Below are 16,357 nucleotides of genomic sequence, written 5' to 3'. Positions count from 1 at the left end.
TGAAATAAAAAATAACCCTTTCTGTGAATACTCAAATTGATTTCAGCTTCACCTCAAGCTTCTACAGATTATAATTCTTAGTAGACCAACACTTTTTGAAAAAGTGTAAAATGCAGAATATTAACAATCTATGCCATGCAATAAAAGTTAACCCTTTGAAAATAAAAGGCTGTCGGAAAGTTCTAGCAACTGCATTAGCTTATCATTTAATAAAACATGACAAGGCTATACCTGTATTAGTATCTCCTTAAAAAAATGGAAGGGACAGGTAAAAGGCTGGGGAGAATACAAGTTTTTACAAAACAAAACAAAAAATATGACCCATGATTCTTTTTAAGTCTCTAAAAGGAATTGGATTAAAACTGGAAGGTGCCTAGTATCTTTCCTTATAGATTATAAGTTTTGTTAGCAATATAAGCAACTAGCTAAAGAGGAAGTTACTAGATAGGTTTATATGCAGAAAAAATGTCATTAAGAAAGTTGAGCATCCTGTCCTAAAAATCAAGCAAATGAATCTGAGGTCTCTTTTAGTTTGATTATGTGAAACAATGTCCTTTAAGTACAATAATTAGTTTTCAAAATAATTCAGAATTATTCCTTAGCTGATTAAATGCTCTATTTTCCTTTAATAAAAATAGTAAATAACCCTTCATTTAAAAAATCTTATCTCTGGCGAGAAGTAATAAAATAGTAAAATTTGTAATTTTATCTATGGGCTTACTGTAACTATGTATCTTAGAAAACAATATATTTATGAAAACAGTGGTTTGGGTTCTTATGGCAGTTGTTACAATTAGAAACACCAGTATGGGAGAGAACAGACATGTAATATGTTATGAAGGCTAACTCAGAGCAAAAAAATTTATTCTACAATAGAACATTGGAGGAGTAAATGCAATTAAAGTGTAAACAAGAAATTGTAAACAAGAAATAGCATCCCTCTCTTGACTTGACTAAATAGTCTATACAAACTACATAGATATCAAAGGTTTTATATATGTACACAGCCAACATAATATCAAAATATATTTTATTCTGGACCTCTTTCAGATCTGATTCAAATTACAGTTGTCAAAGCAATACAATGCAAAGGGAAACTGCAACAACAACAACAACAAAAAATGTGCCTAGAAAGGATAAAGGGTCATTGGGGACAAATCATTGTGATGTGGAACCAAAATACATCGTAAGTGTAACTGACATGGTCCAGGACAGCATAGAACATCTATAATCAGTCTTCCTTACACAATAATCATGAAAACTGAACAATAAAGTTCTTCAACATGTACAAAAAACTGTCATGGGCTGGTTTACACTTTTACAACAGTTTTAAAGTTAACTGGATAACTAAAGAAATGATGCAGACATTTTAATCCAGTGCTATAGGTAGGCTCACAGAATTAGACCCAAAGGATTTGTAAAAATCAAAATTAGAACATTACAGCTACAATGTCAAAGTCAGGAAAGAAGAAAATCATATCTGTACTTAGGGATTACAGAGCTACAAAACGCAGTCTGTGTTTTTGTTTTTAGTGAGATGGATAAGTACATCAGACTAGATACAACATGCAGAATGTTTTTTTTTTGAACTTATCCAAAAATCCGAAGAAAACATCATGAAATAGCTTACTAGAAAAAAAAAAAAAAGCCTCAGTTATTCACCCTGCTTCAACACTGTCAACATAAAGGCAGAAATAAAGAATGCTATTAATACTTCAGAACTACTGATATAAGACATCAAATTTCTAAATCAGTGTATTTAAAAAAGTGAATGCTTCCTCTGTTTTCTCTCTCCTCTACATTAACTAGAATCATGTTAAAACAAACAAACTGATACTGAATGTGACACTTCAGAGCTACTACCAGGAGGAGTAATAATTCATAACTTCCCTACCCTCCTTCCATCCCTGCTGATTCAGAAGGGAAAAAAACAAATCAACCCACAAACCAACCAGGGTCTCTTGTAGATTTGCTGCTATTCCCCAAAATGTTGGCATTTGCTGCCATGCCACAATGATGGTCCACTGAGTAGGATTCTGCGGAAACTGTCAACAGTAACTCACCAAATGCAAGTACCACCCTTAGCATGTGAGAATAAATGCAGGTTCTATCCAAGTGTACAAATGCACTTACGGAAATGAACTGTTTTGAGAAGGTAAACAGCACTACATTTGAAATTTATTTTTCCTGTTCACATAAGGATTATCATTTGTGATTCCTTAAATAGCAAAAATGCATACTCCTCTTCAGGCCTCTATTCAATAGTTTACATTACTCTTAACAAAATCATTCTACATAAACAGCTCCTTAAAAATAGTACTCTCTCATTAAATCTAATTTGACAGAAAGAAGTTTAAGGAAAAAGGAGTGCTTTATAAGTGAAAATGTACAAATCTTTGGCCTTTCTCTTGACATTTTTATATGTCAAAAAGCAAACAAAAACAAAAAAAACACCCTTCATGTAATTCAATCTTATGATTACTTTTGCACCATATTTGTTTTTTACATCACAAAAGGAGGCACTTTCAGTATCTATAAAAGGGGTTTAATCCTAAACATACTTAGAGAATAATTAAAACAGAATTCAATACACTCTAAGACCTATCAGGAAATTAAAAGTTACCACTTCTAAAAGCCATTTGAACGTCAATGATGGTACCTGATCAACAACAGGAAATGGGGATTGGATAAATTATAAGAGCTTAGGGGATTTCCTACATGGAGAAGAAGTAAGATCCCTTATGATGTTTAGGAGTGACAGCTGCTCTTTATTCTATTTTAATCAGTGAATATTCTAGTCATTCAAGTTTTCCTTTCTATTTTTCCTTATGATAAGCTTCTTAACAGTAGCCTAAACAACAATGATATATAATGAATACCACAGAAAATCTACTGGAGTCAGGTGAACTTTAGGAATAAGTTGTCAGAAAAAAATGAGCAAGAACCTCAAATATAAAACTTTACTTGCTGTGAAACTTGGTCTCTTACAATCATGTTACTGCTCAAATTAGAGGCAATCTGCTTTTTATCTACTGGAGCAGCATCGTGGCACATCAGCAGGCAATGATGATGTTGAGAACAGCAGCAAAAATAAACAATTGTATGCTCACGAAGAACCCAAGCCTACAAAATGGATACCTTCCAGATAGTTTACACTTAAAAGACCCAAGACATCAGGATAATAAAGCTCTGTATTTATAATCTTTCATATGTTCTATTGTGGCTATTATGCTTAAGTAAAACAGCTAAAAATTAAAAAAAAAAAAAAAAGAAACAGAAAAGATGGCAATACCATAAAAATGTAGCTGTCTATTTTGGCAGCTATACTGCAGAACTACTTGACCGTCTTTTAATTAGCTAGGGGGGGAAGTCAATAACTGTATGCAAATGAATAAACTGTCAATATCAAAATACAAAAGTACTATCAATAATCACCTCTGACTTTCAGATTTAAATTCAGTGCAATTGACAAATGCATCGCTAAAGGAAAATGCAGCTTAAACATACGTAAAACATTTGTGTCTATTCCTGGGAGCACATTTAAAAATTATTGCACAGATTTTTTTTATTTTTATTTATTTTTTTAAAACAACAACAGAGGTTAACCACAGATGTGGACCTCCAGCAAAAAGCAGGATTTCAAGTGCCAGATACTCAGCATATTAGGTTTCCTACATAAGTCACAGGGTAATAGTTCTAAGTATGTATAATGTGATCCAAACCCTAAAAACAGCTGGCACAAAACCATCATAAATGACTGCCTCTCTGGATGTAAATTTTTAAAAATATTATTACAGTATCATAGTCCCCACTAACAACAACTGGGGTACATATAACAATGTATTATGGAATTAAGTGTATTTATTTTCTTTAACAATAGCAAATGCTATCCTACCTTAGTAAAACCAAGACTTGCTTCAATCAATGCTCTTATGTAAATATAGCAAAACAACAAATGCTGAAAATCAAAGCTGCATTACTTGGACTAAATCACTTTGTACTTAAAACAGAGGTTAAAATTTTAGTAGTAAAGGCCTCAAAATATTTAGTAATGGAAATAGTGTTACAAATTTGCTAAGCGATTCCTTAATTAAAGTCTCTGGGAGATAAATTTGACAACTGTTCTCTTCAAAACTGACAGTTCTGGCTTCTCACCTTAACCACAACAAACTTGTTAATCACACATATGAACATAGCCCCATGCTATCATTTGTCAATTCTCTAAATTTTCGCTTTTAGTTGCATGAGCACAAGAGGAGATTTGATCTGATACCTACATCCTTAAGAAAATACTTGATATTATAAACATAGTAAAAGACATGATATAGTAGTGATTACTGACAAAAAAAAAAAAAAAAAATAGCAGCTATCTATATTTGAAGAAAAATGTAGTCACAAGTACCACAAATGCAGAATCAGAGCAGCAGGGAAGTTAGTGCAAGTAATACATTTAAAAAAGAAAATAGGAATCACTGCTATTTAAAAACACCTCGAAGCAAGTCTTGTTTTATAGATTGTTTTTAAACTAAGATAGCTAACATTTTGCCACGTAATGGCAGTGTTATATGCCGTTATCTTGCTTTGTATAAAGAAAAGTTACACGAGAGATTTTTAATACTGGAGTTTGGTTATATTACATATTTAAGCTTCTACACAGAATGATGGACACTTTTGAGAAGCTAATCCTTATCCAGAAACATTTTAATCTCTTAAAAAACAAAGCAAAACAAACAAATAAACAAACAACAAAAACCCCAAACCTACTTTGCTCCTTTTACAATAGTGCACATTTTAACCATAATTTAGTTATGGCTACAAAACATCAGAAGACTTTTTTTTTTGCATCTTCTCTATGGTATTTTTCTTAAAAAAATTTGTGCCCTCCTAGTCTTTAATTGGCAGAAATATGTCCCAAAATAGAAACTACTGCATTTAAGCCACATCACAAAATAAAACAAAATGAAACAAAACAAAACAAAAAACAGAGCATAATACCCTTTTACTGATGTGTCTTACAGATTGACATGACCAAAGTCATATATTTTTATTAATTTCCAATTTCTCCTTCCACAACATGCACCAATTGAATATATGCTCTGGGAGCCATAAAAGGTACCAAACATTTATCTTTTCAAAAGAATGCATTAAAATATTTTTTTTAATAATTTTTGTAAATGGTGAAAAAAATATAAACAAGAAACTGATTCACTCCCTTACTTCATGCATTCATAAACTAAACCAAAAACAAAAGTTTAAAAGCAAGAACAAACTACTGCTGCAAGTTTTTGTAAGTCCATTTTCTCTGTACATACAAACTGCTCAACTATTGAAGGAAAGAAAAGAATATAATCCATGGTGTCTGCTGATTCAAAGGGGAGAAACAAGGCTGTCATTAGTATCCAAAAACTGGTACATGTATGGTCTGCTTTTATAATGCATATTTCTTTCTTCTGTTTTTCATATCCAAAACTTCTAAATGCTATTTTAGGGGCACAGCAGATTAGATTCCAGCACTTGGTGAACAGAATTCACAAGCTGTGACAAAATTCTGCCATCTTCAGGGTGCAATTTTGTGTATATACTTCTTTTAGATTTGGCTGTAGTGGACTGGCCATGGTTCAAGTGGGACGATAGCAGTACATGGGTCAGGGACAGTCATTTTGGCTATGTACACATTCATAGTCGGTCCATGGCTTCCAACTAGTAGCGCTATTTCCGAAGGTCTAATACACAAACCTGTAAGAAATTAAAATAATCAACCAGTGTGTTAAGAGTTTCATTATACAATTGTAACTTAACTTTTCTATAGTATAATTTGGAATCTATTTCTTGGTTCCAAGTTCACAAAGCTGGTAAAGCAATAGTAATCATGGCAACGGGCACTTAACAGAAATCAAATACATTGTCTAATCCAGCTGGAGGAAACAACGATGGCCTAACATTACAGAAGCAGGACCATGGCTAACATTTTGAAGATTTACTCTCTGCTAACTTAAGAAGTAAAAAAATGTTCAAATTAACCCTAGCCAGTTTGGCTCAGTGGATAGAGCGTCTGCCTGCCAACTGAAGGGTCCCAGGTTCAATTCCGGTCAAGGGCACAAGCCTGGGTTGCAGGCTCAATCCCCAGTAAGGGGCGTGCAGGAGGCAGCCAATCAATTATTCTCTCTCATCAATGATGTTTCTATCTCTCTATTCCTCTCCCTACCTCTCTGAAATAAATAAAAATTAAAAAAAAAAAAGTTTTAAGAAAATGCTCAAAATAAGCCCTTTTCTATCTTTTGGGTCTTAGCAAAACATACTACAGATTATATTAAACTACAGCCTCAGTAAACAGCTAATGGCTGTACCCTTTCCACCTTCCCTTTGCTTTCAGAGTTTTAGAAGCCATAACTCGTATTTCTGTAAAGAGTTGACACACTTCACCCTGAAAAGCCTCTCAGCATCACATATTCCTCAAATGCAGGACTCAACTGCCTCTGTCACCCCTTCCCTGGCCACCAACACTCTTCTGCAGGGAAGAGAAAGTAGAAATAGGCAATGAAAATTCAAATCTCTCATCGTGGCATCCTGCTATTCCTAATGTCACTAAGGAAGCTTGATTTTAAAAATAACTGTCAATTTCTTGATTATGAACACACTCTTTTAGCAAAGGTAGCACAAATTTTGTTTACATTTTTTTGAATGAAATGAACATAAAAAGTATACAGTTTTCAGTAAAAAGACCAATACCATATCATAAAATTTATTTTGAAGAGAACACTAAGCCACATGTATTCTCTATGTTTACGCACACACCCCCTCTGGAAACACTGTATTATACTTACTGAACCATCTGATGCACTGGCTCCAACCTTGTCTCCTGCTGCATTCCAGCAAACTTCAAAAATTCCACCTGTTCCCCTGTAGCTATGAACTAGAGCACCTGTCTAAAAATATGAAAAACAAAATTTTATAAATACTAACATCCTCAGGTAAAATATTATAAGGTTTATTTCTAGCAATCAAAGGTAGGATTTAGGTTTAACTCCAAAACAAATACAAGCTCTAAAATACTAGAAGTGTGATCTGAGGATCCTTTCATAAAAAGAGAACACTAATCTGCTCTCCACAGGTCATCCACACAGTTAGTTTCTCCAGAACTGATAACCATTCTCAGCTAAGGCACCTTTGGCCTCTCTGACACAATTAACAATGGTCAGAAGTGAACATTCAATCTATGACTTAAACTTTTGATGATGTTACTAAAAACTGCACGAGTTTGGCCAACTTGTAAAGACAATTGTAGTGTGAGTCTGTTAGGTATTCCATATTAAGTAAAATTAGAATAGACCCCTAAGCTATAGGAGTTATGAAAGAAGCTAAAAAATACATAATTCTTGAATTCTTAAAAAAGTGTAAGTAGGATCACTAATAATTTCATTATCAATTTAGCTGAATCATAAGTATAATTAAATTATTTTATTCCTTCAGCAAGAGAAACAATAATCATTCAGCTGCCACTGAGTAAAACTCAGCACAAAAAATGTACTGTCTTAAGAAACCAGTCATTAAATAGGGCAAAGGTCAGAGGTTCTGCTGGGAGGAAATGGACAATGAAAAATATGCTTCTGGTGTTCTGCCCTGACAAACAGGATGGTATCTATCAGCTTTGTTGCAGCCTAACAGGCCTTCCTAAACAGAACATGTCAGCAGACATATACCTGGTGAATACCTCCCAGACCGCTAACCCGAGTATATCACTACAAAGTCTGTTTTTCCTTGCTTTCCTCTTCACAGTGTGTCTGGAAATACTTCAGAAACCACAAATGCACTGCCACAGCTGATCACACTGGGAAGGCTCTACTGCTTCCTAATTTTTCTTTTCCTACCTAAAATGTCTAACAATTTAAGAGATTAATTAATAAGTATGAATACAGGTCTTGAATATCTACAAGTAATTAGAAGAGAAAGAAGTGGCACCAATAAAATCTAAAATCTACTGATACATAAAAAGTAAAATCTATAGGACAGTCAACTTTGGGGTTTAAGAAAACAAAAACTTTATTTTAAAAGTACTGACCAATTTCTAAGCTTGAATTAAGCTATAATTGAACAAAAATAGCATGGTCAAAAGCCAGAGTCAATGGATCATCAGCATCTACTCAAATCTATATGTATATTCAGACCAGACTTCAACAATTTACCTGTCACATGCTTAGGTAACATATCACCCAAGTAATGAAAGAAAAGAACTACATGCATATATGATAAAAGGATAATGACTGTCTCCTACACTAAAAACTCATTAGACGCATTTTGCTATTTTCAAACTTAAAAAAAAAGTAAAATGTAATTTTTGGTACATAATAGTGATACAACAAAACAGCACGGATAGCTGCTCAAATGCCCTTAAAAACCAATCAGTATCTGCCATTAGAACTCTCAAGTCCTATACCCAAATTTCATTGAAATTGATTTTCTCACAATGGAGTAAATGAGTGATTGAAAAGGTATACAACAGACAAATTATCCATAGATTGTATCTAAAAAGCCTTTGCTATTCAGTCACAACAGAAAGAGTAATGTGAAAGGAAAGCCAAGGGGAAATGTAACTAGTAGACTGAAAGAGCACAGCAATGTGCCAAAATTCATAACGTTCCAAACACGAGCAACAACCAGTAAGTAAAAGGAATATATTTTTTAAAGATATTTGTGGTTAACAATAAAATCCATAAAACACCTCAGAATAAATTTAGAAAAAGGAGACTTTATAAAGAAATGATAAAATCTTACTGAAGGGAAAAAAAATACTTAATTAGAGGGACTTACAAAGTTATAGTTATTAAAGCTATGCTAGTGATACAGGTATATACAAGAGCACCTATGAATAAATCACATAAGAACTTAGTATATGAAAGAAGTGGTATTATGAAACATTAAAGGGACAATAAATTGTACTGACATAGCTGATTATCCATCTTCTAAGATAAAATTAGAACTCTAGCTCACACCATATATAAAAAACCAATCCCAAAGGAGTTAACAATATAAATGTAACAACAAAACAGTAAAAGTATAAAATGAAAGAATCATATTGCTTTTAGACACACACACACACACACACACACACACACACACACACACACACAACCTCAAGACGACAACTAAAACTAATAAAAATAGTTGCCTGTAGGGGATCAAGACAGAAATGGGAGCAAAAGTTCTCAGTGTATACCTTTTACAATGTTTTGTTTTTTGGGGGGAAGACCATCTGAATGAATAACTTCATCAAAAATAATACTTGAGCCCTGGCTGGGTGGTTGTTAGTTGGAGCATCGTCCAATACACCAAAAGACTGCAGTTTGATTCCCTGTCGGGGCATGTATGGGAAACAACCAATCAATGTTTCTCTCTCGCTCTCTTCTAAAAATCAATAAAAAGCATATCCTTGGATAAGGAAAAACAAAAACAGAACACTTGAAAATGATGATTTAAGCAAAATAGTCTGACCAGAAGCAATGGAGAGTAATACAAAGAGAAATAGACTATAATAACTTACTGTGGCTGTACAACAACCAGTGAAGAGTTGGATCATGGGAGTCAAGTGACTGCTATTAAAGAAACTGTATGGCCCTGGCTAGGTAGCTCAGGTGTTAGTGGTCACTCCAATAGGCTAAGGTTGAGGGTTTGATCCCCCGTCAGGGCACATACAAGCAGCAATCAATGAATGCATAAATAAGTGGAATAAGAAATGGATGATTCTCTCTCTCTCTCTCTCAAATCAATTTTTAAAAAAGTAACAGAAAAAAAACCAGTATATGTAGAATAAAAACTAAAATACTGAAAAGATTAAAAAAAAAAAAAAAAAAAAAGGAAAGCAACAAACAGGCTATTTTCTCCACGTTTAGGAAAGACTCTCTACAGCACTGTCCCTAAAATAGTAGTAGAGGCTTAAGTTTGTTACATTGTGTTCAGTCATAAAATCTATCCTTTAGTACATTTTCACTGCTCATACAGGTTATTCAAAGACAATCTTTTTAGAAAACAAAAAAATTATATTATTTAATAAATGCACCTTAAACTCTCACATTTTAGGTCTGCAAAAGTACTGGAAAAAATAAAACGAAGAATCTAGAGTTGTTTCTAAAATCTGGTCCATATCATGAAAATATAACTTCAGTTGGTTTCCATCTTTAATTAGCTGTAATTTTTTTTAAGTATTCATTTAAAAACAAGAACTGAATTCAGGGCACAAAAGAAATGACAACCAAAAAGGAAATTATTTGTACAGGCTAATGCTTCCTATTGAATATGAGAATATTTGACTATTCTTATACAGACATATAGACATACCTGTGTGTTCCAGATGTGCACACATTTGTCAAAAGACCCACTTGCCAGATACCTGCCATCAGGACTGAAAGCTACACTGTACACAGGCTCTTGGTGTTTTGTCAAGGTATGGATGCAAATTCCTCGGTCTACATCCCATAATCTAACAGTAGAGTCAAAGGATGCACTGACAGGGAGGAAAAAATGTGAATTTATAAGTAATGAAATACTCTCAGCCCATCCCCAATGTACAATATTCATCCATTCCTAACAGCCAGCACAAATTCCTCATGAGAAGTAGGCTGGGCTGTTAAAAGAAAGTGTTCGCAAAACCCATCTATAATGAGAAAAGGCAGCTTCAGGGCATCCCCAGGTCCCTGAATTGAAGCACATAAATGAACTAATTCACTCTATTTTTTTGCTCTTTAAATAATTCCTTTATATTAATCCAGGGTTTTGACTGTATTGACTATATTTTTAACTTTATAGTTTTTTTAAATGCTGAAGAAATTTTATTGCACTGCGCCTCAATTACTTGGGTAACAATCACCAGCAAATATTTGATATCTCCAGACAAAAAAATCCATTATGACTTGAAATAATAAAACTCTGTTTAAAAGTTCCCATTTAAATATATATATATATATATGTATTCATTCTTTGTATATATATCTCCCCTAATTTTCTGTCATATTTATTAGAAGTTGCATTTGTAGAAGACTCATAAAAGGAAGAGTAAGACATAAATATTACCTTGCTAACATAAGGTTGGCATTTGGATTATTTGTCCCTGGTCCTGTTGGACTCCACTTGATAGTATAAATTTCTTTATTATGTGCTTGCAAATCATGGACACAATTGTCTTGTTTCATACTCCATATCTAAGTAAAAAAGAAATATGTATGAAATTACTTTTCCATACAAAAGGTACATTTAAAACACTCTCTTGACAATTCAAAATATAAGTGCTATAACCAAAACAATGTTTATATAGAAATCAAGGGACTATTTGAAAATAAACTAAAATGTAGAATACATTTAACATTTATATCTTTTAAAAATGACAATTCTTTCTAAATATTCTCTATTGTGAGGCTTCAGGACTGAATTAACTGTAGTTCTAAGATTACTTTTGATAGCTGCAGATGGTATAACTCAATAAACTCCTTAGGTGATGTTTCTAAAATGTTTACGTATTAGTTTTATGCTGTCCATTAAATAAAAGATTAACATTTTAAATTGCTCTTAGAATTTAAAATAAGAAAACATTTTGCACAGAGAAAATAGATAAGCAACTTACAAATAAAATATGATTCATGTATGACACCAGAGCATAGGCAACAAAAGCAAAAAGAGACCAAGACTAATAAAATTAAAAAGCTTCCACACAGCAAAGGAAACAATCAGTAAAGTAAAATAAAAAAGCAACCTACAAAATGGAGAAAAAACTTATCCAATATAGGGCTAATTTCCACAAACATATACGGAACTCCTCCAACTCAACAGCAAAAAAAATTATACTGATAGAAAAGCATTTTTATTAGCAATGTTTGCAAGGAAGCCCAGGCTTGAGAAAAACAAAACAAAAAAACACCCATCAAACTAAAAACAGCAGGTATTTAAGGAAATAAAACTCCCAGGTTACCAAGGTTACATTTAGTCTGTTTCTGGGAGAAGGAGTAGTGTTCCCTAATGAGCATGATAGCTATAAAGGTCACCATGTCTGCAGGCGCTGGCATTGCAGAGTCAAGAACAACATTCTTTTCAGTAGTTAGTGTATTGCAGAAAAGGCTTCATTAATTTGAAGATTAATAGTAGGTTGTTCTTTATATCAAAATGTCTTTTCCTCTTACTGTGGTATGTGATATACATAGGTGTTAGTTCTGCTTTTAGTTACACAACAAGAAAAAAGTAAATTCATATTGAGATGTGAATACGGCATGTCAACTAGGCTCACTCACCGATTAAGTGATTCCCCGCAATCTACCAGTTTCCAGGCAAGGGTGACACACATTACCACCATAGCAAAATTAATAGTTTGCAGATCTCAATCAAATTCATGAATGCTACAGAGATCTTCGTTTCTTAGTAGTCAAATCTTTACATGTGCAAATACATTTATTGCACCAATATAAGACTTTCTAATAGTGAAGACAATTTATAACAGCACATTTCTAAGTACCATAATTTCCATCATGCAGCCATCCTTTTAAATGAAATTTATTTGCTCTATTCAAACATTTGAAATACTTCATAAAAGAAAATATAAAGAACAAGGATTAAGCACTCAATGAACTATGAGACATTCTATAGTGTTCAAATGGCCTGCACAGTGACACTGTATGACATCTCCACCCCATTTCTCCCCGCTATCCAAATTACCTTCAAAGTCATGTCATCAGAACAAGAGGCCAGGAGATTGCCAGTTGGGTCCCATTTGATAGCATTTACTTCATTCTAAAAATAACAGTAAATATTTATATTTTCATTTTATAGATCAGGTTGCTCTTTGGTCATTAAACATACATACTTTCATCATAATCACTTCAAAGAGGGGAAAACCCGTTTCTCACCGTATGTCCCTGGAATGTTTTAATAGGTCTGTCTTGTCCTAATTTGCAGACATGAATGCACATATCTGTACTACAAGAGGCAAAGGTGTTGTTGCTCTGCCAGTCAACATCCAATGCTGGTGCTGAAAAGAAAAAGGCCAGGTTAGCAGCATTCGTTCCACACGTACTGCTACCTAAGAGCCTTCACTTTAAACCATGGTTGGGCATTAAGCATGCTAATGGAAATGTAAAATTCTACTTTATACCTTTAAAAGTGGAATTTTATAAATTATATCTAAATATAAAAAATATTAACAAATATCAGGTTAGTTGCCTCCATGTCAGACACAGGCTAATAAGGAAGGATACTGGCCTGGTGATCAGGAGGTCAGTGTTCCTGAGGGCATACTCAGAAACTATGAGACATTCTACCCAGTGCTAGTAATTCTACACTTCTTATTTCTAAACTTCTGTGAGTGTTCAATGAACAAGAATCCTTGGTTCTGCCACTCCCTAACTAGTAATGGGCTCTCAGCAAGCCACTTAACGTGTCATGGTATTTTCTTCATCTAAACAAATGGGAATAAAACCTTTAAGCTTAGTACACAAGGATAATGTGAAAATCAAGTGAGAGGTATTTATGGAAAGTACTTGGTAAGTTACAAGCTAGACAAATGTTACACTGAATAAGTAGCATTCCCAGCATCTACTCAACTGATAAGTGTAAAATTGCATATGATTCACAAATAAATTTTCTTCTAAGAGATTCCCATCAATTACTTCTTAAAATCATCTCTTAAAATCTATGTCACTGAATTTCAAACCTCAGAAGTCCAGAAGCTGGCTACATTTATTACTTATTTTAGCTCTACTATGATTAAAGATTCTTCCCTTTCATTGTCCCCTGCTGAAAGTTGCAACGATTCTATAATTAGCAATGCAGATTAAGGTATGATAACAAGTAATCAGGTTAAGCAATAGGAGCATACCAAAAACAATGGATTTAGAGCAGGGATAGACATACTATGGCCCATTAGCCAATAACAGTTTCCATATTTCAATTGGCTGGGGAGAAGAAAAAAAAAATCAAAAGACTATATCTCATCAAAATAAGACCTAGGAATGTGAAAATTATGTGCAATTCAAATTCACATATAAAGCTTTATGAAAATCCAGCCACACTCATTTGATTACATATGGCTGCTTTTACCTGCAGCTTACCAAACCTAAAAGTGATTTTCTGAGCCTTTATAGAACAAGTTTACCAGTTAGGAAACAGAAAAGGTCAAGTTTAAGCTGTGTATCCTCATTATTAGAGATATAAAAGATCTAATAAAGGAGGCTGGAACTGGTATCTATGGGAAGGGAAAAACAAAGCCACTCTGTATATATCTAATTATAATAGTAATTGGCAATATTGAGACTAGATATATTATAAATGGGTGTTTTGAGCACTTAGATTAATAATCCAAAAAGTACATCATGTGTGCGGGCTTACAACTATGGAAAGGAGAAGAACAAGAAGAATCACAAGAAGAAGAAATTAAAGCACTTATGACTCAAAGAAATATTTACTCAGGATTTTGAGAACTATATATAGCAATACATTTTTAAAAAGACAAAGGACAACAGTGAAACCTAATTTCACTGGCTATAGACTAATCAGGTAAAACACTAAAATCTAGAGTGCAGCTCAGGGAAGCTAATGGTAGTAACATGTCCAGACACTCCTGAAGAACTAGCTTCGGGTATATTTCCACAATAAAAAAACAGGGATCAGGAACCTACCTGGACTGAGTCAGTAAAGGAAAGTAATACTTACAAGATGGAAAAATAACTTACTATGAAACTTACTATGCAGGAGGTATTAAATCCTCTCCCCAAGCAACCTTATGAAAACTACAGTGGTATATAAAAAAATATTAACATAAATTCACCTACAAAAATTTCAAATTACAAGAATTCCCACCAGATTTAAAAAAAAAAAAAAAAAAAAAAAGAACAAGAACAAGACACAATTTTAGAGTGGGCAAGTGGCGTGAATGGCAGTATGGCAGTGACTGCTACTGCCATAAGACAACTGCTCAGGATGGCCTGGCCTCCTCCCTCCCTAGTATAACCTCTTCACCAGTCCTCAGCTTCTGGATGCCTGGGTGCTAAGGGCTCCTCCCAGGGGCAAACTTCTTCAGAGAACCACACTGCTCTGTTGCTTCTACTTACCCCAAATGTGGCTAGTACCCAATAGCTGGTGGTATGTAGTTGGGGATGGCGAGGGGGCGGGGGGGCCGGGAGAAAGGGTAGGTTAAAAAAAAAACACCCTAGCACCCTTGGCTCAAATGAGAGAAATTCTGAGGTGTAAACACACCCGCCAGAGCCATATCTGATGAGGCTGAACACGGGATGTTTCACCAGAAACCTTCCCTTCCTGGGCCCTTCCTCTTTCCCATCCTGCTTCCCACACTCCTCACTTGTCTCTCCTGGGAAGGTTTCCTTAATAAATCACTTCACTCAAATGCTTGGCTCCAGGTCTGCTTCTGAGAGAATCCAATTAAATCAGCCAGGAAATAAAACTACAGGCCAACTTTGATTGGCACCGTGTGTGTGTGAACTCTGCTGCCATCTGCGTGCATCACGATTCTCAGAGTAATACAGACACTGCTGGCGTGTCACCCACTCTCAGGCCACTCCTTTCCACTCTGCCCTCCTGTGCTCCGCACCTTGGGGCTGACTTCTCCAATCACATAGTACAGCATCCTGTGCCTACAGAGTTCCCACTGTGGAGGACACAGTCATGAGCCCCAAGGTCAGCAGAAACAAAGAAGACAGCAATTTTGTTCCCATTTCTTTCAGGCTGGGACTCTGGCAGCTGCTGGGATTACTCCATGTTGCCTGTGTTTGCCAGGCAGCCTCTCCTCTAAGGCCAGAGCATTTGGCTCCTGCTGCCTTCTCTAAGTCTTAGGTTTCTGGCAGTTGTTAAACTCCAAGTTACCTCATATTCCTCTGTTTTTCACTCTTCCAACACCTCTGCAACTATTTCCTTGTATTAAATTCCCTTTCTTGGAATACCTGGTTTAGAGTCTGCTCTCATGCCTGGAATCTGAGTAACTACTTACACTACACTTTCATTTTTGTCATTAAATATATGACTTAAGTTATTTCAAAAACCATTTTAACAAAATGATACTTAGGTAAATAATTTGTTCAAGAAAGAAAGAAAAAAAGTGAAAAATAAAATTAATTCTAATAAATTGCTATGAAGAAGGTCAAGTATCTGTTCTGATGCACAAGTGTATTAACTTGGCACAGAGCCGTCTACAAAATCTTAGCAGATGAAAATAAGAAGTAGTATTCAAACAGAATACTGTTAGGTTCAAAACAAAAACAGTGTATGAGCAGGTACAGGTAACTGAAGGAGGCTCGGGAATGCTGCAACATGAGCTGGGTGATTAATGCGTCTGCCATACGACTGGCTCGTAAGGTGCAAAGGTTATGGA

The 16,357-nt window shown here is 34.6% G+C and overlaps 1 protein-coding gene across 7 annotated transcripts in view; it reads right to left on the bottom strand.

Moving 5' to 3' along the window:
* Nucleotides 1-1,013: 1,013 nt before the first annotated feature.
* TBL1XR1 (TBL1X/Y related 1) overlaps nt 1,014-16,357 on the bottom strand; it is a 168,850-nt gene continuing 153,506 nt past the window's right edge. For 6 of the 7 annotated variants that reach the window (XM_070406779.1, XM_070406776.1, XM_070406775.1 and 3 more), the window contains 6 exons: nt 12,885-13,006; nt 12,694-12,768; nt 11,065-11,192; nt 10,333-10,498; nt 6,825-6,926; nt 1,014-5,736 (listed from right to left, as the gene is read on the bottom strand). In XM_070406779.1, coding sequence (XP_070262880.1) covers nt 5,710-5,736; nt 6,825-6,926; nt 10,333-10,498; nt 11,065-11,192; nt 12,694-12,768; nt 12,885-13,006 — 620 coding nt within the window. In that variant the 3' untranslated portion in view covers nt 1,014-5,709. Of the gene's footprint in view, nt 5,737-6,824; nt 6,927-10,332; nt 10,499-11,064; nt 11,193-12,693; nt 12,769-12,884; nt 13,007-16,357 lie in introns of those variants that run through there. The other variant, XM_070406778.1, reaches the window with a different exon arrangement.

The sequence above is a fragment of the Myotis yumanensis genome, unplaced genomic scaffold (genome assembly GCF_028538775.1).
Source record: "Myotis yumanensis isolate MYYU_CA2020_CCGP unplaced genomic scaffold, mMyoYum1.0.hap1 SCAF_2, whole genome shotgun sequence".
Taxonomy (NCBI): domain Eukaryota; kingdom Metazoa; phylum Chordata; class Mammalia; order Chiroptera; family Vespertilionidae; genus Myotis; species Myotis yumanensis.
Note: the sequence above shows the minus strand (reverse complement) of the source record. Positions and strands in the feature narration are given on the sequence as shown.